Raw genomic sequence first — 27,802 nt, 5'->3', positions numbered from 1 at the left:
CGTTTTTTTTTTCTTTCCGGAGTATGTCCCCTTTTATTCCTCAATCCATGCATTTTCTATGCCGCTTATCCTCGCAAGGGTCGCAGGCGTGCTGGAGCCTATCACAGCTGTCTTCGGGCGAAAGGCGAGGTAAACCCTGAACCGGTCGCCAGCCAGCAATTCTATGTCCCCTTTTAAAACAAGCAAAAACAAGCACTAGCAGGTGATGCTATTGTGTATTTTGCTCACTTGTATTGTTGCAGTTATTCCTCTCTTTTTTGTCTGTCTGTCCCCTCTTAAACCAACACTAGTAGGTGAAGTTGCTGTCCTGTGTCCTTTTATCTCTCTCTAATCATTTATCTCTCTATACCATCTTCAAGCAGGTGTTACAACTGTTGTTCTTTCTACTCTCTGTCCCCTCTTAAAGCAAGATAATACCAACACTAGTAGGTGAAGTTGCTGTCCTGTATCCTTTTATCTCTCTATACACTCTTCAAGCAGGTGTTACAACTGTTTGTTCTTTCTACTCTCTGTCCCCTCTTAAAGCAAGATAATACCAACACTAGTAGGTGAAGTTGCTGTCCTGTATCCTTTTATCTCTCTATACACTCTTCAAGCAGGTGTTACAACTGTTTGTTCTTTCTACTCTCTGTCCCCTCTTAAAGCAAGATAATACCAACACAAGTAGGTGAAGTTGCTGTCCTGTGTCCTTTTATCTCTCTATACACTCTTCAAGCAGGTGTTACAACTGTTTGTTCTTTCTACTCTCTGTCCCCTCTTAAAGCAAGATAATAACAACACTAGTAAGTGAAGTTGCTGTCCTGTATCATTTTATCTCTCTATACCCTCTCTGTCCCCTCTTAAAGCAAGATAATACCAACACTAGTAGGTGTAGTTGCTGTCCTGTGTCCTTTTATGTCTCTATACCCTCTTCAAGCAGGTGTTACAACTGTTTGTTCTTTCGACTCTCTGTCCCCTCTTAAAGCAAGATAATACCAACACTAGTAAGTGAAGTTGCTGTCCTGTATCCTTTTATCTCTCTATACCCTCTTCAAGCAGGTAAAATACTGTTTGTTCGTTCTGCTCTCTGTCCCCTCTTAAACCAATATAATACTAACACTAGTAAGTGAAGTTGCTGTCCTGTATCCTTTTATCTCTCTATACCCTCTTCAAGCAGGTGTTACAACTGTTTGTTCTTTCTACTCTCTGTCCCCTCTTAAACCAATATAATACTAACAATAGTAAGTGAAGTTGCTGTCCTGTATCCTTTTATCTCTCTATACCCTCTTCAAGCAGGTGTTACAACCGTTTGTTTTTTGTACTCTCTGTCCCCTCTTAAACCAAGATAATACCAACACTAGTAAGTGAAGTTGCTGTCCTGTATCCTTTTATATCTTTATACCCTCTTCAAGCAGGTGTTACAACTGTTTGTTCTTTCTACTCTCTGTCCCCTCTTAAACCAAGATAATACCAACACTAGTAGGTGAAGTTGCTGTCCTGTATCCTTTTATCTTTCTGTACCCTCTTCAAGCAGGTAAACTACTGTTTATTCTTTTGTACTCTCTGTCCCCTCTTAAACCAATATAATACCAACACTAGTAGGTGAAGTTGCTGTCCTGTATCCTTTTATCTCTCTATACTTTCATCAAGCAGGTGTTACAACTGCTTGTTCTTTCTACTCTCTGTCCCCTCTTAAACCAAGATAATACTACAACACTAGTAGGTGACGTCGGTGACTACGATGTGGGTGTTACCCCCTTGTGACTGTCACGATGTGGGCGTTACACTTTGTGACTGTCACGATGTGGGCGTTACCCCCCTTGTGACAGCTCTTTTAGTTTCCTTTCCTGCCTTAGTTCTTGGTTCATGCCCTTATTTTGTATCCACTTCCTGTGTTGCTCTGTTCTGTTTTCCGTTGCTTTGCATTATCTCCCGCACCTGTTTCCCATTTTCAGTGATACCAATTTAGTTCAGGTGCGCGCTCCTTTGGTTGTTGGGTCATTGTCGTTTTTTCTGTTGGACATGCTAATGAGTTGTTCTGCTGCATGGCATCTGCATTAAATACATTTTGACCTGCAATTGGGTCTTCTTCTCCGCATCCTGGGGTTGCTAACACATTATTATATATGTGAAGCTAAATACCGTGCACCGTGAGAGCCCCAACCTCCAGGTGCTTGTACGACACCATAATTGTTTCAAGCTCTTTCACTCAAGTTGCCTTTCACATGCCATTAGGAGCCTTCAGGTCCCCCCAATGGGTGTTTGAGGCCTGATGGCAGGATATAGGGGCCACTGTCAACACGCAATTAACAACGCACAGACCCCCAAAAGCGTAAAGGCCTCTTTTCAACACATGGGGCTTTGTGCAGAGTACAAGCTTAAAAAAAAAAAAAGACAGAAGAGGCGAGGAACAGGGATGTTGGGTTTGAGTAACACGACGGAGACGGCAGATTGAGATGGAAAGGCTCGAGAGAAAAGTGTATTCATCAGTCATTGTGCTCGTGTCAAATAAAGCCTTTCATCCAGCTTAGTGTAAACACTACCTGCCTCCCCCCTTTCCACTCATTTCCACTCCTTCCTCTTCGCCGTCATCCTTTCTTTTGCCTCTAAGTGGTTGTTCATCTTCTCCGTGTTTGACAGAGCCTTCGCTGCATGGGGGGGGGGGGGGGACAGACGTGGAAGGTTTCATGTACTACTAATGCCCACTTCTTATCTTCACGCTCCTCTTTATGTTCTTCACGTCAGTGCACCGATGAGCAAAAACATCACGCGTCTACTGGAATGTCTAACGACTTTGGGGAGTCGGACTGGTCTGTCCTGATACAAATTTTGGCCAAGATCTAAAGCGGTGTGATAAGCATTATTAAAACCCTTAAGATACCCTTGGGGGAAATGAGATGACCTTCAATGTTTCAGCCATTTTGACTGTGTAATGTAAAGTAACATTTTAAGAGTTGTCATCCCTCTAAACCAGGGGCCTCAAACTCAATTTACTTGGGGGCCACTGGAGCTAGGGTCTGGGTGAGACTGGGCCGCATCAGGTTTTCCAAAAAAAAAAAAAAAAAAAACATTTATTAAAAACAAAAAAAATTAAAAAACTTCGCTTTGGTTCCAATTTTCTACAATAAAAGCTCTGATAAAACATTCCACTGTTCTCAAATATCTTACTTTTTATTTTTCTTCACAAAATAAGATGAAAAATAAATAAACAAATCAAGAATAAAGAAAAACAATCAATCAGTAATAAATAAATAAATATAATAATAATAATAAAACGCCAAATAATAATAACTTAAGAAACCACATATAGTTGGTGGGTAGACAAATTATTTTTTTTCAGATTAAAATTAAAAAAGCATTATTAGAGCCCTGTAGACATGACAAAACACGACTATAGTCACATTTATACTCTTTTTATTTACAACATATTGCGCAACTGCAGGGTCTTGAGACACATGCTAACTCGCAAACTGGAGAGCTAGCGACCTAAACAGTAGCCTTCAAGTTATTTTGTTTAAACTTAAATAGCCAATAACTTACCACTTCCACACGGATAGGGAGGATAACTATTAACAGTTATTTAACCTTTAACATGAACATTAATCAAAGGTACATGATACCATACAGCATCCATATCAAACTTGCGCGGGCCGCACTAACATTAAACTTTCATATCAAGGTGGGGTCCTCAAACTAGGTGGGGGCCACATTTGGCCCGCGGGCCGCATCCCAGCTGTCTTCGGGCGAGAGGCAGGATACAACCCGGACTGGTGGCCAGCCAATCACAGGGCACATATAGACAAACAACCATTCACACTCACATTCATACCTATGGACAATTTGGAGTCGCCAATTAACCTAGCATGTTTTTGGAATGTGGGAGGAAACCGGAGTACCCGGAGAAAACCGGAGAAAGAACAAGCAAACTCTACACAGAGATGGCTGAGGGTGGAATTGAACCCTGGTCTCCTAGCTGTGAGGTCTGTGCGTTAACCACGCGACCGCTCCATTGTGATTACTATTGTGTTATTATTATTGTGACCGTTGTGAGATAATCTATACCTACAATAGAAGCCTGTTGTTGTGGCTATCAAGTCTGAACACTTTCTGATACGTAGTGACCAATAAAGAATACTACAAGTGGACCGGTAGTCTTATACTGTATTTGTATTTTAGTTTTTTCATTTCATGCATGAAAATGCTATTTGGCAAGTGTTAAAAACACAAAATGAATATTCAATAAGTATATTTCAATCGAAAAAAATCAATTTAAAGTGAAAAAAAATCTGGTTACACAGTATATTTTTACCGCAGGTTTTGGGAAGCTGACATTTGTGTCAATATGATGATATAAGGATAAAAATTCAGCGGCAAAAATGTGTCAAATCTTCACTTTAACCACATCTAAAACATAAAATCACAACATTAAATGATGGCAAAGCAGACACAGCTTAATGAATGAAGGATGCACTAATGAACCACTCGGAGTTCTCCACTGTTTGTGCTCTTTTTTTATACAACAGGGGATGATTGACGGGTACATAAGGATTCCGGAACTCCCAGCTCATTCCAGAAAAAAAGCCACAAAGCAACAGTGGAGGGGAGGAAAGGGAGTGAAAGAGAAGAATGAAATGAGATGCAGCATACTGAGATGAATCACATTGCTGTGGTGGACCTTGTGGGACTCATAAATAAGTCAAACTATATCCTTGCCACCTGATGTCTATTTGTCTTAAACAACCAAAATCTAATCTACAGACAATGTATGCACTGGGTGGGATTTAGGCTACGGTATATCATGTCCTTCAACAGTTGATTCATAAGATTTAAAGACAATGAAGAAGATAATCCGATATTCTATAACCTAAAGTCACGAGATGTTGACCATTATATCGCCTCCAAGGTCAACAGGCTTTGCTTGATAATGAGTAGTGTCGTCCAAACTCAACAGAGGTACTTCGTCACCAACAGGAAGTCTGCTCCAAATGTGCCCCCCCTTCATTAGACCCACAAGCCTAGCAGAAATAACCATAACTGAAACAATTACCCTGCAGGGATAAATTACTTTTACTGATTCTAAACCAGGGGTGGGCAAACCTTTTAACTCGCGGGCTGGGTTGATTTAAGAAAATTGACAGGGGCGGGGGGCAGACTATATATTTTATTTACACATATAATTCTAACACCTGGAATTATTGAATGTGTAAAACCAAATTGATAAAAAAAAAAAGCTACCTACACCAACAAAACGTTGTTTCGAAAGAACGGGTGGGCCGTGTTTAAACACTTGGTGGGCCGGATGTGGCCCCCGGGCCGTAGTTTGCCCACCCCTGTTAAAACTTGGGGGGTGCTGGAGCCTATCCCAGCTGTCTTCGGGCGAGAGGCGTTGTACACCCTGGACTGGTGGCCAGCCAATCACAGGGCACATATAGACAAACAACCATTCACACTCACATTCATACCTATGGACAATTTGGAGTCGCTGATTAACCTAGCATGTTTTTGGAATGTGGGAGGAAACCGGAGTACCCGGAGAAAACCCACGCATGCACGGGGAGAACATGCAAACTCTACACAGAGATGGCTGACGGTGGAATTGAACCCGGGTCTCCTAGCTGTGAGGTCTGCGCGTTAACCACTATACCGCCGTGCAGCGTGACCTGGAATTATTAAATTGATTAAAAAAAGCTACCTAAACCATCAAAACGTTGGCTCAAGCCATGATGCCAGTTTGTATGTTTCGAAAGAACAGGTGGGCCGTGTTTAAACACTTGACGGGCCGGATGTGGCCCCCGAGCCGTAGTTTACCCACCACTGTTTTAAACTCATTCATTCATTTTCTACCACTTATCCTCACGAGGGTCGTGGGGGTTGCTGGAGTCTATCCCAGCTGTCTTCGGGCGAGAGGCGCTGTACACCCTGGACTGGTGGCCAGCCAATCACAGGGCACATATAGACAAACAACCATTCACACTCACATTCATACCTATGGACAATTTGGAGTCGCCAATTAACCTAGCATGTTTTTGGAATGTGGGAAAGCACGGGGAGAACATGCAAACTCCACACAGAGATGGCCGACGATGGAATTGAACCCGGGTCTCCTAGCTGTGAGGTCAGCGTGCTAACCACTCGACCGCCGTGCAGCCCGACCTGGAATTATTAAATTAATTTAAAAAAAGCTACCTAAACCAACAAGCCATGATGCCAGGTTGCATGTTTGGAAAGAACGGGTAGGCCGTATTTAACACTTGACGGGCCGGATGTAGCTCCCGCGCCTTAGTTTGCCCACCCCTGTTCTAAACTGTTGATTGTAATCTTCTTCCTGAAAAAAATCAATTTACGTCATTCCTTGACTTACGTATTTATTGTCTCTACTGAATTGAGTGTGTGTGAGTGTGTGTGTGTGTGTGTGTGTGTCTGCTGGAACATATTTGGCGTACAAAAGGTCCTAAATTGTTTTTACCTGACCACAAATCAGACATGAGATCTCTCAGCCTTCAACATTCACGGTCCTGAAGAAAACAGCTATCGGCCAACTGTGTCCGCAGATGTGAAACTCAATCCTATTCCGAAGTGTCTACTACTGCAGCCATTCCCACACACACACACACACACACACACACACATAGTTTACTTTGGCGAGTCGCCCGACTGTTTTCACGGCCACTCAAATAACATGTAAGACATTTCTATGATTCATTTTGGTATCCGTCGCTGAGACTGACTCCTTTTGTGATTATTTCACTAGCGCCCCCATTCCACTCGGCTAATATCTGATCACTTAATTGCGATACAATGGATTAGGTCGACTACATTCAGGAATTGAATAATGTGTTGCCACATGAACAGGACGACAAGCTAATCAAATACTACGTCAAGTGTAGAAAATGAAGGCCGCCTGACCATCGATCAGCAAGCAGGGTCTGTTTATGCCTCAAGCCAAACTAATTTGGTACGCTTAATGGATAGTTTGGAGGGAATAAGTGGAATGGAAACTGCATAAACTCTTTGGAAAAGATTGAATGTGATTGGACGAAAGTGATGTGCATGTCATATCAATTAGAGGCCAACCAGCAGAAGAACAAAGTACATAAGTGTCATATTCTGAAGTATATTTGAAGTTGGTTGGTCCTTTTACCCATATACAGGACTTTTAAGGATTTTTGTCCATCATTCATAATCCACATATTTATTTCCCTTAAATATGGGGTAATAACTATAAAAGCAATCTTCACTCACTAAATGTACTGCAAAAAAGGTCAGTAAGGATAATTCATAATGCCGCCTACAGAGAACATACTAACTCCTTTTTTCTAAAATCAAAAATCCTTCAACTTGCTGATATAGTTCATCTTCAAACAGCAAAAATAATACATAAGGCTAAAAATAACCAATTAGCTAAAAATGTCATCCAATACTTCTCTACAAGAGAGGAGAAATATGATCTCAGGTAAGAACTACATTTGAAACACTTATATGCTAGGACTACGTTAGCGTTAGCATAGCATTTCAGTATGTGGAATCAAACTATGGAATGGATTGAGTAAGACCCTCAAACAATGCACAACGATGAGCCATTTCAAGAAACAATACAAGCAGTTGATGTTTGCTAAATACAAGGATGAAGAGTCTTGAACCAGTCATGATGTGCTATATATATCACTATATTGACATGTTGTTACTATGGTAACCATTATGTCATTGGATGGTCATATCACCTTGTACTTCGGTACGAGGTACATTATTAAAAACAAACAAACAAAAAAAACTTAAACTGTATTATGGAAAGCAGGAAGTGAACAAATGTAACAGTTACTGATTGTAAAAGTACCAGATGGAGGGGTAGGATTTAATAAGCTTTGCTTCTTCCTACTCCTTTTGGACATGTGGAACTGGGAACTGATTATGTGATGCATTCAATTGTAATCTGATGCATGTTCAAATGAAATAAAACCATTACCATTTTCTGTGCATTATTATGCAAAAAAACGAGTTAATGTGAGCTATCTAACAATACACATCATTTGGACACACCTATTTTGACTACGAAGCCCTCCATTTGATACGCATGCTGTGATCATGAAAGACCAAGTACACTGATGATAACATGTAATACTTATACAGTATTTTGCAGTATTTTGATTATTTAAACCAAAACATCTGTCCTCATTGATTTCTTACTGATTAGTTTCAATGTTAGTGCAGATCTGCCAACATGTACACATTTACAGTACTCAACGTTTTGATGCATTATTCTGGTTTCAGTTTCAAGTACAGATAAATACGTAAATATTATCAGTTTCTCTAGTATTTCAAAATCAGGAGGGGGTGGAGACTAATGAGAACCACTGGTTTATGATTGGGTGTCAAAGATTAAAAAAAAACAATTGAAACTTTTGTTTAAATGACAAAATCATCAAAATGAAAATGAGGAAAAATGACATAACGTTATCGAAAATTGAACAAAATGTGTCCATACTCTACAGTCCCAAACACATTCCAGCGTGACATAGTAAAAAAAAAAAAATCATGTAAACCGAGTATTCGTGGATCATCTTGCAGATTTATACTGCTCACTATTTTATACCGCCTTATGTCTGACACAGAGTTGGAGTAACATTTATGATTGAATGCAATTGGTGCATAAATAAGTCGGCCCGAGCTGAGTTTGAAACCTGGATGCCCCCTCCCCACCCCACCACCCCCAAACCCAACCTACCTCCATCATATAGTAATAAAGCGTGCTCAATACTCACTGCCACATTCACACTTGCCTGCTATTTTTACCATATGGGACATTCTATTCCCGTGATACCATCATGTGACACATTGTTCCATGGTGGCATGCAAAAATCATGCTGACAAACAATAGACACACACACACACACACACACATCCTCCTGACCAATGGTGCGTCGCGGCAAATATAACAGGCCCGGTTTAGTATCAGAAAGAATGAACACCAATTCATTTCCAAAGTGCAAATACTCAACATGTGTATAATTTATTTCATGTAACTAGAAACAAATCACACTGCAGGTACTGTTAAGAACATTAAAAACAAAAGAAACCTTATCCATCATGTACACCCCACTCAACATACACATGGCTGCATCAAATGTTTGACTATTTACGGCCTTCAAGGAGTACATTTATTTTAAGGATTGAGTCAAATTGTTTTTTCCATAGAATCCTTATTGATCCATAATAAACTATTTCCACAATATTTTCTGATGTAAAGTGCAAGAGAAAGCAGAGATACGGAAATAAAAAAAAAAAAAAAGATAAATTGTTGATGATTTCTGACCTGAACTGCTTTCAGAGCACCTCGACACTACTTTCTCTTTGGAGAGATTATTTGTAATAATACAGAGTCATGTCCCTGATGCTTCCAAAACAAACACCGCTGCCATTTATCTGCTCCGACCTTGAGATATTTTTTGCAAGAAGCACCGCACACACTTTATGAGACGACTCAATTTATTCTCTTTCTCAATGAAACTTCTAGAAAAAGCCAAAAAAAAAGGTCTGCTGTATTTTGTACAATGGATGGATATATGATGGATAGCTTTGGAATTCCCTAGTGCAGTGATTCCCAAAGTGTGGGCCGTGGTGGTAGTGCAGGTGAGCCATGAGAGGTCATTGGAAAAAATATGATTCATTTTTGCAAATATTATTTAAAAAATTATTTTTATTCTAAAATATTTATTGCACAATTAAAACAAATTATTAATAGACCTAAGTAATAACCTATTGAGTGTTATTGACCTGTCACAATATTTTAGGAACCTTATACAGTATCTTTATCCCCCTGCTTTCATTTCAATCCTGAATCTTTATAATAATAATAATAATAATAATAATAATAATAATAATAATAATAATAATAATAATAATAATAATAATAATAATGTTAAGTGCTCTGAGTACTGTTTATAGGACAAAGTTGCCAGTTTTTAGACTAATTAATCTAATTTAGACTAATTAATCGACAGATTAATCGATTGGGAAAATGATGATTATTTTATTATTTAAAAAGGCTCATTTTTTGACCCTTTGGATTCACTTGTGGACTCCGATAGAGTAACGCACACAGAAAACATTTTAGATTTTCCAGAATCTGCACCTATTCCAGCTGTATTTCCCATTTTCAGTAGACATACATCATGAATCTATACTGTTTTCCAAGATGCATAGTGACTTCATTTATTGAGTGTTGTCCAACGAAAACATATTCATTCATTCATTCATTTTCTACCGCTTTTTCCTCACAAGGGTCACGGGGGTGATGGAGCCTATACCAGCTGTCTTCGGACGAGAGGCAGGGTACACCCTGGACTGGTGGCCAGCCAATCACAGGGCACATATAGACAAACAACCATTCACACTCACATTCATACATATGGACAATTTGGAGTCGGTATTGGTACATGTTTGTATATTTCTTAGACATACATTTGAAGTGTTAAGCTGCTGCGTGATGATGTTGGCTTTCTTTGTAAGATGACACAGTGAGCCTGACTGTTCTGTTGAGTAATGACCTGTTGCTACTTCCGATGGGTTGACAAGCTCGTCGTGATTGGCTAGATTGTCCTCAGGAAATGACTGTAACTAATATTCATTCATTCATTCATTCATTTTCGACCGTTTATCCTCACAAGGGTTGCGGCGGGTGCTAGAGCCTAGAGGCGGGGTATACGCTGGACTGGTGGCCAGCCAATCACAGGGCACATATAGGCAAACAACCATTCACACTCACATTCATACCTATGGACAATTTGGAGTCGCTAATTAACCTAGCATGTTTTTGGAATGTGGGAGGAAACCGGAGTACCCGGAGAAAAAACACGCATGCACGGGGAGAACATGCAAACTCCACACAGAGATGGCAGAGGGTGGAAATTGAACCCTGGTCTCCTAGCTGTGAGGTCATTTTTGCGTTTTGCACGTGTATGTGTGTGTATAAGGCAGAAGCTGACTATGTTAACATTACAGCAGCGATGTGTTTATTTCCCAGTGTTCTGGTCTGTGATGTCTCTGTTTAAGCAGTCCCTTTGCTCTCATCTATAACACATGCACCATATATAAACAACGGTGGCCTAACGGGAAGATATCTTATGATTGCGCAGACGGCAACGACTGAACACATGCCACCAGTGTTTAAACATATATAAGCGGTGCGTACATGTGTTTGTTTACAGTCGCATGTGCCCTGCTGTCTACCGCGTGTGATTATCTCGCCATTAATGGAGGCACATATCAACCATCGCTGGCTCCAGGCCTCCTCTGCATTATCTCATTGGACAAACACGCTGTCAGCTTGCCCTGTTGCACACACACACACACATGCATTAAACACACACACCCATTTGGACAAACAATTAGGTTCATATCACGGCATATGATTGCAAAGCCATTTGGCTCGAAGTGGGCATGGTGACATCTAGAAATGAGCTGAAACCACTTCCTCAAGTTCAATATTTTAGGGTTTGATTTCACTCTCCCTGGTCTGAATCAATGGATGCCTCCCAACTGAGCATACACAGTCACTCACAAAAGTGAGTACATTACAGCAAGTATTTTATCAAGGAATAATATTACAGAAAGTAGTAGTCCACTGAAAAAGTGTCCACACACAACATTATAGTCTAAATGGCTGGCACCACAAAAGAATACACGCCACACTGCACAGGTCCAAATGGTGTCCTTGGTGTGGATGTTTGGTGTCTGTCATCTAGCGGAGTGTTTTTCAACCTTTTTTGAGGCATGTTTTTTTACATTGGAAAAATCTTGTGGCACATCACTAACCAAAAATGTTACAAAATGTCACCACAACCTCACACGTGCATCAATAAGTCTATCGGAGGAACAAGGTAGAACCAATATTACATTGCTCTGCCAGTCTTTACACCACAGACACTCCACAGTAGCCACGTTTTTACATGACCACTTTTTCTCTTTCCGAATGACCTTTCAGGAAACAATGGTATCCATAGAAAGGAATATTCCAATCTCTTGTCTACATGCACCGTGAAAATCAACCAGAATAGTCAATAGGGCATGCCCAGTAAAACGTAAACATCAACATCACGTGATACCGACTTCTCCGAGTTTTTCTTTCACTTGTTGGAATAACTCCATATTGCCAGTTTTTCGTCTGTCCAGTCTTGAAATTTAGTTTGAATCAAAAACAAACTTTGCTTAGTCCAGTGCCGATTGCTGGCCTCCATTTTTAAAAGTGAAGAACGTCTGGATCTGCGTGTTACGCCATATCTGAGCATGCGCTGAAAGAACGCACCCGGGATAAATTTAAAACAGGAAATTCAAATTCAATCTTGCTAATATTTTATAATTAAACTCAGGACATGTTTTATATAGATATATATTTTCTTTTTTAATAAAACTGGACTTGTGAATGGCGTATAGAAGGGTTTAGATTCTGTTCCACAGATGGCGCTAATGCACACGAAAGCTGCTTGCCAACCGCCAATAAACGACAGAAGAAGAAAAACACCACAAAGAAGAACGTACCCTGACAACTTTCCGTTTGAGCAAATAAACCAAATACAATTGGAATATTTGGGTCCATATATTCATGGATATTGACATAATATTTGCAAATGATGATTAATAAATGTTAATTATAAAAAGTGATATTGGATAATTCCTCACGGCACACCTGACGGTTTCTCAAGGTACACTAGTGTGCCGCGGCACAGTGGTTGAAAATCACTGATCTGGCGCATGGACTTCACCAGAGCTGTACAAGCGATGTTCCACACCTTGCGCTACTCCACTTCTCCACGTCATCTTGGAAGTGTGTTGTGACTCAAAGGAGAGAATCATGCCCGGTGTCACATTAGCCACGTTTACATGGACCCAAATATTCCAATTCCATTTGGGTTATTTGCTCAAACGGAAAGAATCTAACCTTTGTATACACCTCATTCCCAAAGAAAAGTGCCAATCTGAATGAATACTGTATAAAATGGGATTCCCAGGGGTGGAATATTTGTTTCCCCAATCCGATTGAGGTATCATCAAACGAAAAGTTGTCTGGGTGCGTTCTTCTTCGTGGTGTTTTTCTTCTTCTGTTGTTTTATCGGCATGTTGTAGCAGCAGGTCATTACTCAACAGAACAGTCGGACTCACGGTGTCATCTTACATAGAAAACTAAAATCATCACGCAGCAGCTTAACACTGCAAAGGTATGTCTAAGAAATATACAAACATGTACCAATACAGACTCCAAATTGAGTGATATTGTAATAATAAATATGGTTGGTGAAATATAAGGGGCTGCACAGTGGTCGAGTGGTTAGCACGCAGATCTCACAGTTAGGAGACATGGGTTCAATTCCACCATCGGGCATCCCCGTGCATGCGTGGGTTTTCTCCGGCTTCCTCCCACATTCCAAAAACATGCTAGGTTAATTGGCGACTCCAAATTGTCCATAGGTATGAATGTGAGTGTGAATGGTTGTTTGTCTATATGTGCCCTGTGATTGGCTGGCGAGTCCAGGGTGTACCCCGCCTCTCGCCCGAAGACAGCTGGGACAGGCTCCAGCACCCCTGCGACCCTCGTGATCATCATCATCATAATAATGATAATAACAAAAATAATTATAATTATATATATAATCATTAGCATTAGCATTAGCATTAGCATTATAGTATTACTAGTATTATAATTATAATACATTATTGATTTTACATGATTTTTTATAATATTACAAATTTATTGTCCCAAAATGGTGGGCTTTTTTCCTCATTTAAATACCAAATTTTTGTCGTCATATTTTGACTTTATTCTTTTTAAATTGTAGCTGATTTTGCCCCATTTTTGATGTTGTTGGGTTTTTTTATGTTCCATTTCAATGTTCTTCTCATAAAGGGTGTATGTGTCCTGTGATTGGCTGGCCACCAGTCCAGGGTGTACCCCGCCTCTCGCCCTAAGACAGCTGGGATAGGCTCCAGCACCCCCCGCGACTCTCGTGAGGAAAAAGCGGTAGAAAATGAATGAATGAAGACACCACAAACTCTTCTCGTTTCCTTTTTCGGGGTCGACTTTGGCTTGTTTTCAGCGCTCGGCACTGACAACTCGCCTTCTCTATTGTGATCCACAGCCAGCAGATCAACGCTTCTAAAGAGGTGTCACTTTGCAACCACAGTAGTGTGGTGTCTCCTTGGAAAAAAAAACGACATCTTTAATGACATGACTGCCAAATCCAAATAAAGCCTTTGATCAAATGTGACATCTGCTAAATGCGTCCGCTTTGCAAAAAAAAGACTTAATGATCACAGATTAGTAGAACGAGAGCTGACTACAACACACATCAACGTGTGGGTGATTGTGCAGTTATTTTGGCAAAATGCGGAGTGGCGCTCAAATAAACAAACCCCCCACATTCTTAGACGGGGGGCAGGGGGGGTGCCAGCGAGATCTCGTTAGCGGTGACAAAAGCAGAGCAACTGGCGAAGAGAGCTTTGGCCGTGAAAACCGATACAGCGCCGCTTCGTTCCCAAGCAAGGACAATGAAATGTAAGCTATCACTCCTCGCTTCCCAGAAGTCACGCTACTGAAGGCTGCAGCCCCGGTCTAGGTGGTGGGTGACGAGAGACGTGTGTGTGTGTGTTTAATATAGTGTGTATCATCATTTCTCCTTCACTGACAGTGAACGCATCGTCCTGTACTTCTTTGGTGGAAAGACACAACACTTGAAGCAGTAATACAATTCATTCATTCATTTTCTACCGCTTGTCCTCACGAGGGTTGCGGGGGGTGCTGGAGCCTATCCCAGCTGTCTTCGGGCGAGAGGCGGGGTACACTCTGGACTGGTCGCCAGCCAATCACAGGTCACATATAGACAATACAAGAAAGTTCATTGATTTTCTACCGCTTTTTCCTCACGAGGGTCGCAGGGGTGCTGGAGCCTATCCCAGCTGTCTTCGGTCGAGAGGCGGGGTACACCCTGGACTGGTCGCCAGCCAACCACAAAGCACATATAGACAATACAAGCAAGTTTAAATACAAAAACATGGGGTGTCCTAATTTTTTCACAAGACTATAAATGATGCTGTGTGAGAAATTTCAAGTCAGTGGCATTTGTCATGAAAATAGCACAGGCAACACAATTTCCCCCCTTTTTCGTGCAGCAGGTCAAGAGTAGAAGCTTTAGCTAGCACAATCAAATGCATACATTCATTCATTCATTCATTTTCTACTGCTTAACTTCATGAGGGTCGCGGGGGTGCTGGAGCCTATCCCAGCTGTCTTCGGACAAGAGGCGGGGTACACCCTTGACTGGTCGCCAGCCAATCACAGGTCACATATAGACAATACAAGCAAGTTTAAATCCAAAAACATGGGGTGTCCTAATTTTTTCGCATGACTGTAAATGATGCTGTGTGAGAAATTTCAAGTCAATCAAAATTTGTCTTGAAACTAGCACAGGCAACACAATTTCCCCCCTTTTTCATGCAGCAGGTCAAGAGTAAAAAAGCGTTAGCTAGCACAATCAAATGCATACAGTCATGTGAAAACACACTCGGTGGAAACCAGGCTATATAGGCTGACCATACATCACTAGCGGGCCAACAAACCATCATCATGCTGCTCCATTGAAATGAAGACAATAAGGGATGACAATAGACTTTGGTTAAAAGACTCTCTACCAGCTCCATCTCTTTTCTTCCCACTCAAAGCTGGATCCGTTACCAGCAAACATCCATCATCCCCAAGTCGACCAATGAATGACTCAATGAGCCTGTGGCTGCTTCAATCAATCACTCTAGCGCAGGGGTCTCAAACTCTATTTACTTGGGGGGCACTGGAGCTAGGGTCTGGCTGAGACTGGGCCGCATCAGGTTTTCCAAAAAAAAAAATGCATTTATTAAAAACAAAAAAATTTAAAAACTTTGCTTTGGTTCCAATTTTCTACAAGAAAAGCTCTGATAAAACATTCCACTGTTCTCAAATATCTTACTTTTTATTTTTCTTCACAAAATAAGATGAAAAATAAATAAACAAATAAAGAATAAAGAAAATCAATCAATCAGTAATAAATAAATAAATATAATAATAATAATAAAACGTCAAATAATAAAAACTTAAGAAATCACATATAGTTGGCGGGTAGACAAATTATTTTTTTCAGATTAAAATGAACAAAGCATTATTAGAGCCCTGTAGACATGACAAAACACGACTATAGTCACATTTATACTCTTTTTATTTACAACATATTGCGCAACTGCAGGGTCTTGAGACACATGCTAACTCGCAAACTACAGAGCTAGCGACCTAAACGGTAGCCTTCAAGTTATTTCCTTTAAACTTAAATAGCCAAAAACTTACCACTTCCACACGGATAGGGAGGATAACTATTAACAGTAATTTAACTTTTAACATGAACATTAATCAAACGTAATAATTTTTTCTGGGTACATGATACCATACAGCATCCATATCAAACTTGCGCGGTCCGCACTAACATTAAACTTTCATATCAAAACGGGGGCCTCAAACTTGTGTCCTGCGGGCCACATTTGGCCCGCGAGCCGTGTGTTTGAGATGTGCTCCAAACTGTTTTAAAGCATGACGGATATTAGCACATGTACGCTTACTACAATCTTTGTGAGTCTTCCAGGATTCTATACAAATCTGTTTATTTATTTATTTTTTTTTAAAGAAAAGAAAATAGTGCCAATGATTCAACAACGTGAAGAAGAAAAACTTGGCCAGGGTTCAGCTTGATGTCAGCCTTCACATACGTCTCAGTCTTTGGCAGCTGTTCTTTGGATTCTTGGACAGAGCAGTCAGTGTTCGCATGAATCAGAAACATTCACACACTTTGTATGTTTGCGTCCTTGTGAGTGTGTGAGTGTGTGTGTGTGTGTGTGTGTGTTGCGAATGCTCAGACGGTCACGGCTTTCAAAGCCACTCACCCGATGGCAGCACAGGAGCGAAAGCCGACTCTAAACTGAGTGTGACAGCAGAGATGGACGAGTGGCGGGGGGATGATGTGCGGCTGAAAGGTCGCAGGACGACCTCGGCGCACGGTATGAGCTATGGTGAGCCCGAGCTGGATGCACTTCAGAGCTCCCGGCTGAAACAACCCCCCCATCACTTTAAATAGAACAAAACTTCACCAAAAAAAAAGAGAGAAAAGGAAAATAAAGCCAGACGCCATCACTCGCCCCGACAGCTTAAGAACTCACACATTATCCTTCAGTCCGTTTGGGAATCTTACAGTGGGATGATAATGCACCTAACAGGTGTACCATAAAATCAATGGAAAGGAGATGGAAACCCTCACAAAGTTCACGGGTGGTGCTGAAGCCTATCCCAGCCGTCTTCGGGCGAGAGGCGGGGTACACCCTGGACTGGTTGCCAGCCAATCACAGGGCACATATAATCAAACAACCATTCACACTCACATTCACATTCATACCTATGGACAATTTGGAGTCTGTATTGGTACATGTTTGTATATTTCTTAAACATACAGTAACTAATATTCATTCATTCATTTTCGACCGCTTATCCTCACAAGGGTTGCGTCGGGTGCTAGAGCCTAGACGCGTGGTATACCCTGGACTGGTGGCCAGCCAATCACAGGGCACATATAGACAAACAACCATTCACACTCACATTCATACCTATGGACAATTTGGAGTCGATAATTAACCTAGCATGTTTTTAGAATGTGGGAGGAAGCCGGAGAAAACCCACGCATGCACAGGGATGCCCGATGGTGGAATTGAACCCATGTCTCCTAACTGTGAGGTCTGCGTGCTTTCCACTCAAACACTGTTCAGCCCCTTATATTTCACCAACCATATTTATTATTACAATATCACTCAATTTGGAGTCTGTATTGGTACATGTTTATATATTTCTTATACCTTTGAAGTGTTAAGCTGCTGTGTGATGATTTTAGATTTCTTTGTAAGATGACACCGTGAGTCAGATTGTTCTGTTGAGTAATGACCTGCTGCTACTTCGGATGGGTTGACAAGCTCGTCGTGATTGACTAGGTGGTCCTCAGGAAATGACGGTAACTAATACTCATTCATTCATTTTCGACCGCTTATCCTCACGATGTCCTGCTTTGTGGTTGATATTTGCGTGTTATTAGTCAAAAAATACTTTAGAGTTATATGTAGTATTCTGGTAACGAGGTATCGGTAATACTATGAGACATGACGATCAACGACATTACCTTTCACACTGCATGGAGATTGGCTGAGACATGCCGTGGCTGAGATCAAATGAAAAAAAGGTACTCCTCTCATTAAGTGTGGAAGTGGTAAGTAAATTGGAGGAGCTAACTACTTAGTTCGCTAGCTTGCTATGCTAGCGGCAGTCGTCCGTTATGCTCATGCGGTTGTATACAAACAATAGTAGGAGTGTATAAATGTGGTGTTATTTCATGTCTACGTCAGTAGAAATCCTGAAGGTAACACGTGTTCTGGAAGTGGCTCGAAGTGACAACTCTCAACAACTCTCTGACTGATCCATGTACAGGTCGGGGTCTAAAGACAGTTCTCCTCGCAGAACCAGAATCTATCCTTCAACACCATCTTTAGGGTCAACTATAATTTTTCCAGTCCAGGACAGGAACTTGGGCCACCTGGTGCTCTAGTCTGGCTCTTGGGACATGAAGTGTTTTTGCTGCTTTAGTAATTAGGCACCACCCTAATTGTTGCATCCTGGCCAGATTGCCCCCCCCCCCCCCCGCACCCCCTGAAAAACACGTCCTAGATGCAGCCGTATAACGCCAGTTGCCTGCGACATCCCACCAGGCATGGACCACCACCTGGGGCAAATGATGGGCCTGGTTCTTGGAATGTGAAACCATCGCAAAATGTTTGGGACCGGGAACGTTTTTGTTCTTTATTAATTATTTTACACCACAAAAATTCAAATTCAGCACATAGGGTGACTGCACAGCAGGGAACCCCCGACAAACAATTGTCTAAAATCTTCCTAAAAGTTGTCCTAAGACGCATTCCAAAAGTCGTTGCATAATTCAGCCAGCTACCAACCGAAACCAAAGCAATAAAAAGCTTGATAACATAGCAACACAACAAGATAAGAGACAGTCAGCCATGTGACACCTCGCCAATCACACTGCAGATACCAAACATGGTCACGGACAAAAGCGGCTGATGCGTTTTGACAGTGTCGCTCCACTATCACGTAACACACATACACACCTTTGCATTTAAATGCATGAATCCAAATAATGATGCTCGTGATTTATACAAATAAAGTCATGATATTAGCATATTTCAATATGAAAATCAAAGAATGAGTGTTGCAGAAGTTCACAGCCTAACGGTAGAAGGTTCTTACCTTGCACCGGCGTGTGCAGAGAGAAGCTTCCAAGCAGCAGCACAAGCAGCAGGACAGGACTGTAGCTCCGGAGGCTGAGAGGCAAACAGCGCTTCAGCCTCCCCCCCCACACTGGCATGGTCAGAAGAGAGGGCCTGCCGCCGCTCCGCGCCCCCCCCCCTTCCACGCTGGACAAGTCCGCACGGCAGCACCCGACAAGCACGCACTGCTTCTTCCTTTGCAGAGTGTGTGGATTTGTAAGTGCCAAAGGGGGAGGGAGTGGTGTGGTGTGGTGTGGAGGAGGGAGGGAGGGAGGGAAGGGGGGGTACTTCCGTATGAGTGTGTGCTGGCTGCCGCAATGTGAGAAAGTCCACGACCAAACCAGAGACAGCCCAACACACTGGTGGCTGCGGCACTTCTAGCTGCTTGCCCTCAAACCTGATCAGACAGTAGCAAAGAGAGAGAGAGAGAGAGAGAGAGAGGGAGGGACGGAGGGCGAAAACACATGGAGGGAGGTGCACAAGGGAGGTGGGAGGAAAGAAAAAGGGGGGGTAGGCAGCAGAGAGGAGAAACAAAACCAGGCTTAGTCCAGATGCAGGAGACATTCACACACTTAGTATGTTTGTGTCCTTCCACAAGAGGAGCCAAATACATTAGATGTTTATGATGACACACAAGAAGGACACATTAGCACGGCACTCAACACGTCCTTGGGCGCCAAGGCCAGTTTAGTAGGCTACATGTTTTGGTGGTGGCAAAAAAGAATTCTGTATCCAAGTAGCTCAGAAATCACTTAAAAGCCCTTTTAGGTGATTTCGCGGGTGGTGCTGGAGCCTATCCCAGCTGTCTTCGGGCGAGAGGCGGGGTACACCCTGGACCGAACAACCATTCACACTCACATTCATACCTGTGGACAATTTGGAGTCTGTATTGGTACATGTTTGTATATTTCTTGGACATACCTTTGAAGTGTTAAGCTGCTGCGTGATGATGTTAGCTTTCTTTGTAAGATGACACCGTGAGTCCGACTGTTCTGTTGAGTAATGACCTGCTGTGACTTCCGATAGGTTGACAAGCTTGTCGTGATTGACTAGATGGTCCTCAGGAAATTACAGTAACTAATATTCATTCATTCATTTTCGACCGCTTATCCTCACAAGGGTCGTGGATGGTGCTGGAGCCTATCCCAGCTGTCTTCGGGCGAGAGGTGGGGTACACCGTGGACTGGTAGCCAGCTAATCACAGGGCACATATAGACAAACAACCATTCACACTCACATTCATACCTATGGACAATTTGGAGTCTGTATTGGTACATGTTTGTATCTTTCTTAGACATACCTATGAAGTGTTAAGCTGCTGCGTGATGATGTTAGCTTTCTTTGTAAGAGGACACAGTGAGTCTGTGAGACTTTTCTGTTGAATAATGACCTGCTGTGACTTCCGATAGGTTGACAAGCTCATCGTGATTGGCTAGGTGGTCCTCAGGAAATTACGGTAACTAATATTCATTCATTCATTCACTTTCGACCGCTTATCCTCACAAGGGTTGCGACGGGTGCTAGAGCCTAGAGGCAGGGTATACCCTGGATTGGTGGCCAGCCAATCATAGATCACATATAGACAAACAACCATTCACACTCACATTCATACCTATGGACAATTTGGAGTCTGTATTGGTACATGTTTGTATATTTCTTAGACATATGTACCTATGAAGTGTTAAGCTGCTGCGTGATGATGCTAGCTTTCTTTGTAAGTTGACACCGTGAGTAACTGTCACTCTAATCACTCTTGTTGCCAGTGATTTACACTAATTAATCGACAGATTAATCGATTGGGAAAATGATGATTATTTTATTATTTAAAGGGGGCCTATAATGCTCATTTTTTTGACCCTTTGGATTGAGTTGTGGACTCCTATAGAGCAGCTACACGCAACAACACACAAAGAAAACATTTTAGATTTTTTTATTTAGTTTGCTAAATACAAGGATGAAGAGTCTTGAACTAGTCATGATGTGCTATATATATCACTATATTGACAGTTACTATGGTAACCATTATGTCATTGGATGGTCATATCACCTCGTACTTCGGTATGTGACAAAAATTAAAATTAAAACAAAAAACAAAAACAAAAAAGGGAAAGCAGGAAGTGAACAAATGTAACAGTTACTGATTGTAAAAGTACCAGATGGAGGGGTAGGATTTAATAAGCTTTGCTTCTTCCTACTCCTTTTGGACATGTTGAACTGGGAACTGATTATGGGATGCACTCAATTGTAATCTGATGCATGTTCTAATTAAATAAAACCATTACCATTACCATTACCATTACCATTACCATTACCATACTGAAATGCTATGGTTTAGTGACATATCTTGTTGGTGGATTTTTGCTGCTAACGAACCCACAAAGTCTTCTACCAAAACGACACAAACTTTGCAGTCGTCATGCCGATTGCTGCCTTGATGCTAAACCAAAGCGGCAAACCGGTTTTGTTTTCATGCTAATCTGTCTCGTTTGTAGCTGCCGCCTTTCCATTCTCACACCGGTTAGTGTTGTTCATTAGCCGCGAACAAAAGGTCGCACCGGACTCGTCAGAGCCTGTTCCCACATTAAAAAGAACCTCAGCTAACTAAGACACAGACTCTTGTTTTTAGGTGTTAACATCCCTGTGTGGCATATTTGGCGTGGTTAGTGGCGGTGGCGGTGGCGGTGGTGACCTAAGCCTCAGCAAATGTGTCCGCCAACACTTGCTTGTTAATTAATTGGTTTTGTCTCTTGTGAACTCGGAGCCGTGTCAAGAGAAGCGGGTTACGCCATGTTCTGGGCGATGGGGTGGAATGACCTCAGGATAACAAAGTCATCAAGTATGTGCTTCCAGAGGAATCAAACCATGAATTAAACCCCCTTTTTTTCCAGCCATGTACTACATATACAATATATAGGCTTTAATACTGACTGTACTTTGTTGCTTTTGGATATTACTGTAGTTTGTGAAAGGCGGCTCGCAGACACCGCTCTTTGTCCGACTCCTCCATGCAGTGAACCAGAATGTCATTCCCAAGCATGTCTAACCACGGGAAGCCTTTTTCAAAACTGTGACAGCGTCGCCCCCCCCCCCCCCCCAAAAAAAAAATCCTCTCTCGCTGTGAAGCTGTGTGTATATGCTGTGTGTCCATGCATGCATTTTGCGAAGGGCAGCACCTGCAGTCGAGAATACTTAACAGAAAATCCAAAACATTCAGCACTCTCTCTGCCCTCCGCAGGGTGGCCCTCATGCTGGGGGGGGGGGGGGGATGATGATGAATGGCTAATAGAGAGAATGCGGGGCGAAGAATGAACAGATGACAGGGGACACAATAGGGAAGATGGAGGGGGGAAAGACACATGTCTCCTCGTTTGAAGAAGTACTGAAGGTAAGTGCCCACATCTGTAAAAGCGTACATACTTCATGCTTCCACAAAATGTGTACCAATGTACTGGGGGATAGTAATTAACATAGTAATAATGATCCTCGTTTGTCGCTGTTATTTGGTTCCGGACCCGACCGTGATTAGTCAGGACTCATATTAGTGCATTAAAAACCTGTTATGATTCTCTAAATATGGGTTTCATTATTATTAGAGCCCTTTAGACAAAAAATAACACCCCTATAGTCACACTTAGATTCATATTACCTAATATAGTAGATATAATCAGAGGAAATAAGACATTGAAGACATAAATAAAGCTGTTGGGAATTTAGAGTTCGGTTTTAGCTGCAGTCTGTGTTGTTATGATGATGATGATGACTATTATTATTATGGTAATGGTTTTATTTCATTTTAACATTCATCATATTACAATTGAGTGCATCACATAATCAGTTCCCAGTTCCACATGTCCAAAAGGAGTAGGAAGAAGCAAAGCTTAGTAAATCCTACCCCTCCATCTGGTACTTTTACAATCAGTAGCTGTTACATTTGTTCACTTCCTGCTTTCTATAATACAGTTTAAGGTTGTTTTTTTTTCAATAATCACACGAAAAAGACTAATGAGTTCCAAAACTGTTTTGGTAATGGTAATGGTAATGGTAATGGTAATGGTAATGGTAATGGTTTAATTTCATTTGAACATGCATCAGATTACAATTGAATGCATCACATAATCAGTTCCCGGTTCCACATGTCCAAAAGGAGTAGGAAGAAGCAAAGCTTAGTAAATCCTACCCCTACATCTGGTACTTTTACAATCAGTAACCGTTACATTTGTTCACTTCCTGCTTTCTATAATACAGTATAAGGTTGTTGTTTTTTTCAATAATCGCACGAAAAAGACTAATGAGTTCCAAAACTGTTTTGGTAATGGTAATGGTTTAATTTCATTTGAACATGCATCAGATTACAATTGAATGCATCACATAATCAGTTCCCAGTTCCACATGTCCAAAAGGAGTAGGAAGAAGCAAAGCTTAGTAAATTCTACCCCTCCATCTGGTACTTTTACAATCAGTAACCGTTACATTTGTTCACTTCCTGCTTTCTATAATACAGTTTAAGGTTGTTGTTTTTTTTCAATAATCGCACGAAAAAGACTAATGAGTTCCAAAACTGTTTTGGTAATGGTAATGGTTTAATTTCATTTGAACATGCATCAGATTACAATTGAATGCATCACATAATCAGTTCCCAGTTCCACATGTCCAAAAGGAGTAGGAAGAAGCAAAGCTCATTAAATCCTACCCCTACATCTGGTACTTTTCCAATCAGTAACTGTTACATTTGTTCACTTCCTGCTTTCCATAATACAGTTTAAGGTTTTTTGTTTTTGTTTTCTTTTAATAATGTACCTCGTACCGACGTACGAGGTGATCTGTTTGAAGATGAACTATATCAGCAAGTTTAAGAATTTGTGATTTTAAAAATAAGGAGTTAGTATGTTCTCTGAATTATCCTTACTGACCTTTTTTGCAGTACATTTAGTGAGTGAAGATTGTTTTTTTAGTTATTAGCCCATATTTCCACACATGATAATGATGTTGTACTGTACTGTGGCTGTCTTTAGAACATTTACTCATTCATTTAGAACATTTTCACGCTTGAAAATACTTAATTTCGGTCAATAATATGAAATATTTGCTTAAATATTAATTTTTGAGCAATAATAGGTCGCAGTCAACCACGAAACAATGATAATTTATTAATAAATGTTTGAAAAACTGCGAGAGAGTGAACAAGCAATGTTGGAAATGCAACAACTGTGTTTGTATTTTAGTTAATTTCGCCATTACAAAAACTGCAAGGAACGAATTCGGTTTAAAGAAACTTGAAAAAATATATAAAAATGACACCAAATAATAAATTAATGACTTTTTATTTTGTACCTCCGATATGGGAACCTGCATGGGAGGTGGTTTGAGCCGGCCCAGCGGCACATCAGCTAATCCGTGCCCATTCACTTGAGCGGTTCTTTATACTAACAAGCAGTTTAACATAATCTGCTTTAAGGCTGGCCATTCATGGCGACCCACCGCTGGATTTACATAGCAATCCTTCACGCCTCAACAGAGGGACAGGGAGACACCGAGGACAAGAGAGAGAGAGTGTAAAGTTGATATTTCTACTACGTGATGTATTTTTTTTGGAAAATCCCGCCCATGCACTGGTAAAGATATTTAAAGTTAGAGTATACAAATACGTACATATACTGTACATTAGTAGCTAACAAAATCAAGTAGTCCAATTCTGCAGTTGCTTTGTGTTTCGTTTTGTGTTTTGCAGCCTGCAAAACTCCACACAGGAAATTGGGGAAAGAAATGAGGAAATGAGAGATAACGGTAAAAGACGAAGCTGTGGCTGAGACGACAAAAAAAAAAAAAAAAAAAAAAGCCACCTCTGACCCGTTTCTGATTTGTTCTTGGCAGACCTTTCACCCTCGGAGGAGAAAAATCACTCCGAAGAACCGTGACTGCAGGGATTTATTTCGTTCTCACAGGCCGGTGGAATGAAAGTCAACAGTTTGAAGCCAGGAGTCAAAAGTTGAAAGATGAACTGGGGTTGGGGGGGGTAAGGAGACACATTGTTGACATTAGTAGTGGAATGGTCCCTTTCTGCCCTCTTTGTTATGGGTCACTCTTACTATTATTACTTACGCCCAAGACATGGTACCGTCAGCAAATGGAGGATTTGCAACCGTCATTGCATCCAAGAGGAGACTGTGGGCAGCAAGAAAACAGGACCAGCGCATCTAAGTACAGTAACATTAGCATGTGTGTCTATTTATAGCCAAATGATGCACCGATGAGAGACCGGCAGTTGACGTATACGTCAACTATGCTGTATGGTATTGACGTATGATCGTCTTATATGCAATGAAGAGTCAAACTATCAAGCAGCTATAAATGTTTAGTTATTGCAATAAACCAGTTACAGTAAAGTCTTGTTATATCGATATCGGTTATAACGAATTACTACTTATTACGATACTATTTTCATTTCCCGGCAAATTTCTAGTCTTTTATGATATAATTAGTTCCGTTAGTACGATACCCGGTTATTATGATAATCCGGTTACTACGATGCCCTTTTCATCTCCCGCCAGCCAATTTGGTCTGCTTATATCGATACAAAAGCAGCTTAAATCAATCTTTGCTTAAGGATTTCAATACCAAAAAAGAACACGGCGAACGGCTGCTTCCAGTCAACTTTATTTTTATATAAATGTATATAAATTTATGTATATCGATATAACGAGACTTTACTGTATGTCATGACAGTAATCCCTTATTTATACGCTCCAGCATACCTCAATGAGGACCAAAATGAACGAATGAAGCCCTCGTTTATCACAGTTAATTGATTCCAGATCCAAAAGCAATAGCTGAATTTCAAAGTAGGATTCAACATTTAAAAAATGAAATATTCCCATAGTTAGAGCATAGAAAACCTGTTTATGAATTTCTAAATAGATATTTTACCATCATTAGAGCACTCCAGACATTAAATAACACCCCTATGGTGACCTTTACACTCACATTACCCAATATATTGGATATAATCAGAGGAAATAAGACATAAGTAATACTTAAGCTTGTGTGTTTCAATAAATATCTTATGAACATGTGGACAGGAAGTGATGCTGGGGATTCTGAGTTGAAATTTAGTTGTTGTTTAAAATTTCAGTATTATTTAATAATAATAATAATAATAATAATAATAATAATAATAATAATAATCATTATAATATTCTAATAATTATTATTATAATAATTATAACATCAATAATAATAATGACATAATAATAATAATAATAATAATAATAATAATAATAATAATGACATAATAATAATAATAATAATAATAATTGTTATTGTTATTATTATTATACGCATTATTATTATTATTATGTTATTATATATTATATATATATTATATATATATATTGTATATATTATATATTATATTAATATTATATAATAATAATGATAATAATATTATTAATATTATTATTAATATTATTATGTTATTATGTTATTATATATATTATCTATTCATTCATTCATTCATTCATTTTCTACCGTTTTTTCCTCACGAGGGTCGCGGGGGTTGCTGGAGCCTATCCCAGCTGTCTTCGGGTGAGAGGCGGGGTACATCCTGGACTGGTCGCCAGCCAATCACAGGGCACATATAATATATTATATATATTATATATTATATTAATATTATATAATGATAATAATATTAATATTGTTATTAAGATAATATCATATTATTATTATTATTATAAAATTTTTATTAAATATGCACTCAATGTTTGGAGTAATAATAGGCCATAGTAAACCACAAAGCAGCGACCACATAATATTTTTTTCCAAAACCACAGAAAATGGGATTTAAAAAAAAGATTTTTTTACATTTTAAATACAACAAAAATATTAATATAATAACAAAAGTAAAAGTGATACCAAATCAAATAATTTACAATAATATATAATATAATACAATAATATAATAAAAATTACACACAACAACAGCCCTATAACATTAAAAAACGGCACATAAAATGATAAATACTTTTAAAAACATCTATTTTCAAATGAAATCGGCAACCCTGGCCGCCACCCAAAGTGATTATCGATGGCATGTGACATCATCACACGTGTGGACACGAGTGTCAGGCCATTTCAAGTTAATGAGGACCTAATGATAGACTTCCAGTACTCTTTACAGCCTCTTTCTGCCATTGTGAAGCCATTCACTGTATCAGTTTACGGGGCGCCATAAAAACCTCGACATGGATAGGTAGAAAACCAACAGAACAGACGGGTGGGTCTAACGAGTCCATCAGTGTAATCAAGATATTTTAGTTCTCCTAACATTTATTAATCATCATTTGCAAATATTATGTCAATAGCCTTTATGTCAATAGTATACATGGATCCAAATATTCCAATTGCATTTGGTTTATTTGCTCAAACGGAAAGAATTGAACAG

At 40.3% G+C, this 27,802-nt stretch overlaps 1 protein-coding gene across 2 annotated transcripts in view; it reads right to left on the bottom strand.

Annotated features, from left to right (window-relative positions):
- The window catches only part of bmpr1ba (bone morphogenetic protein receptor, type IBa), a 54,000-nt gene that overhangs the window by 10,459 nt on the left and 15,739 nt on the right, over window positions 1–27,802 (bottom strand). For both annotated transcript variants that reach the window (XM_078789497.1, XM_058070374.2), the window contains exon 2: window positions 19,343–19,759. In XM_078789497.1, coding sequence (XP_078645623.1) covers window positions 19,343–19,460 — 118 coding nt within the window. In that variant the 5' untranslated portion in view covers window positions 19,461–19,759. The remainder of the gene's footprint in view (window positions 1–19,342; window positions 19,760–27,802) is intronic.

Source organism: Doryrhamphus excisus, linkage group LG3 (genome assembly GCF_037039965.1).
Source record: "Doryrhamphus excisus strain RoL-2023G ecotype Guam linkage group LG3, RoL_Dexc_Guam_v1.1, whole genome shotgun sequence".
NCBI classification, from domain to species: domain Eukaryota; kingdom Metazoa; phylum Chordata; class Actinopteri; order Syngnathiformes; family Syngnathidae; genus Doryrhamphus; species Doryrhamphus excisus.
This window is presented reverse-complemented; position numbering and strand designations above follow the sequence as displayed.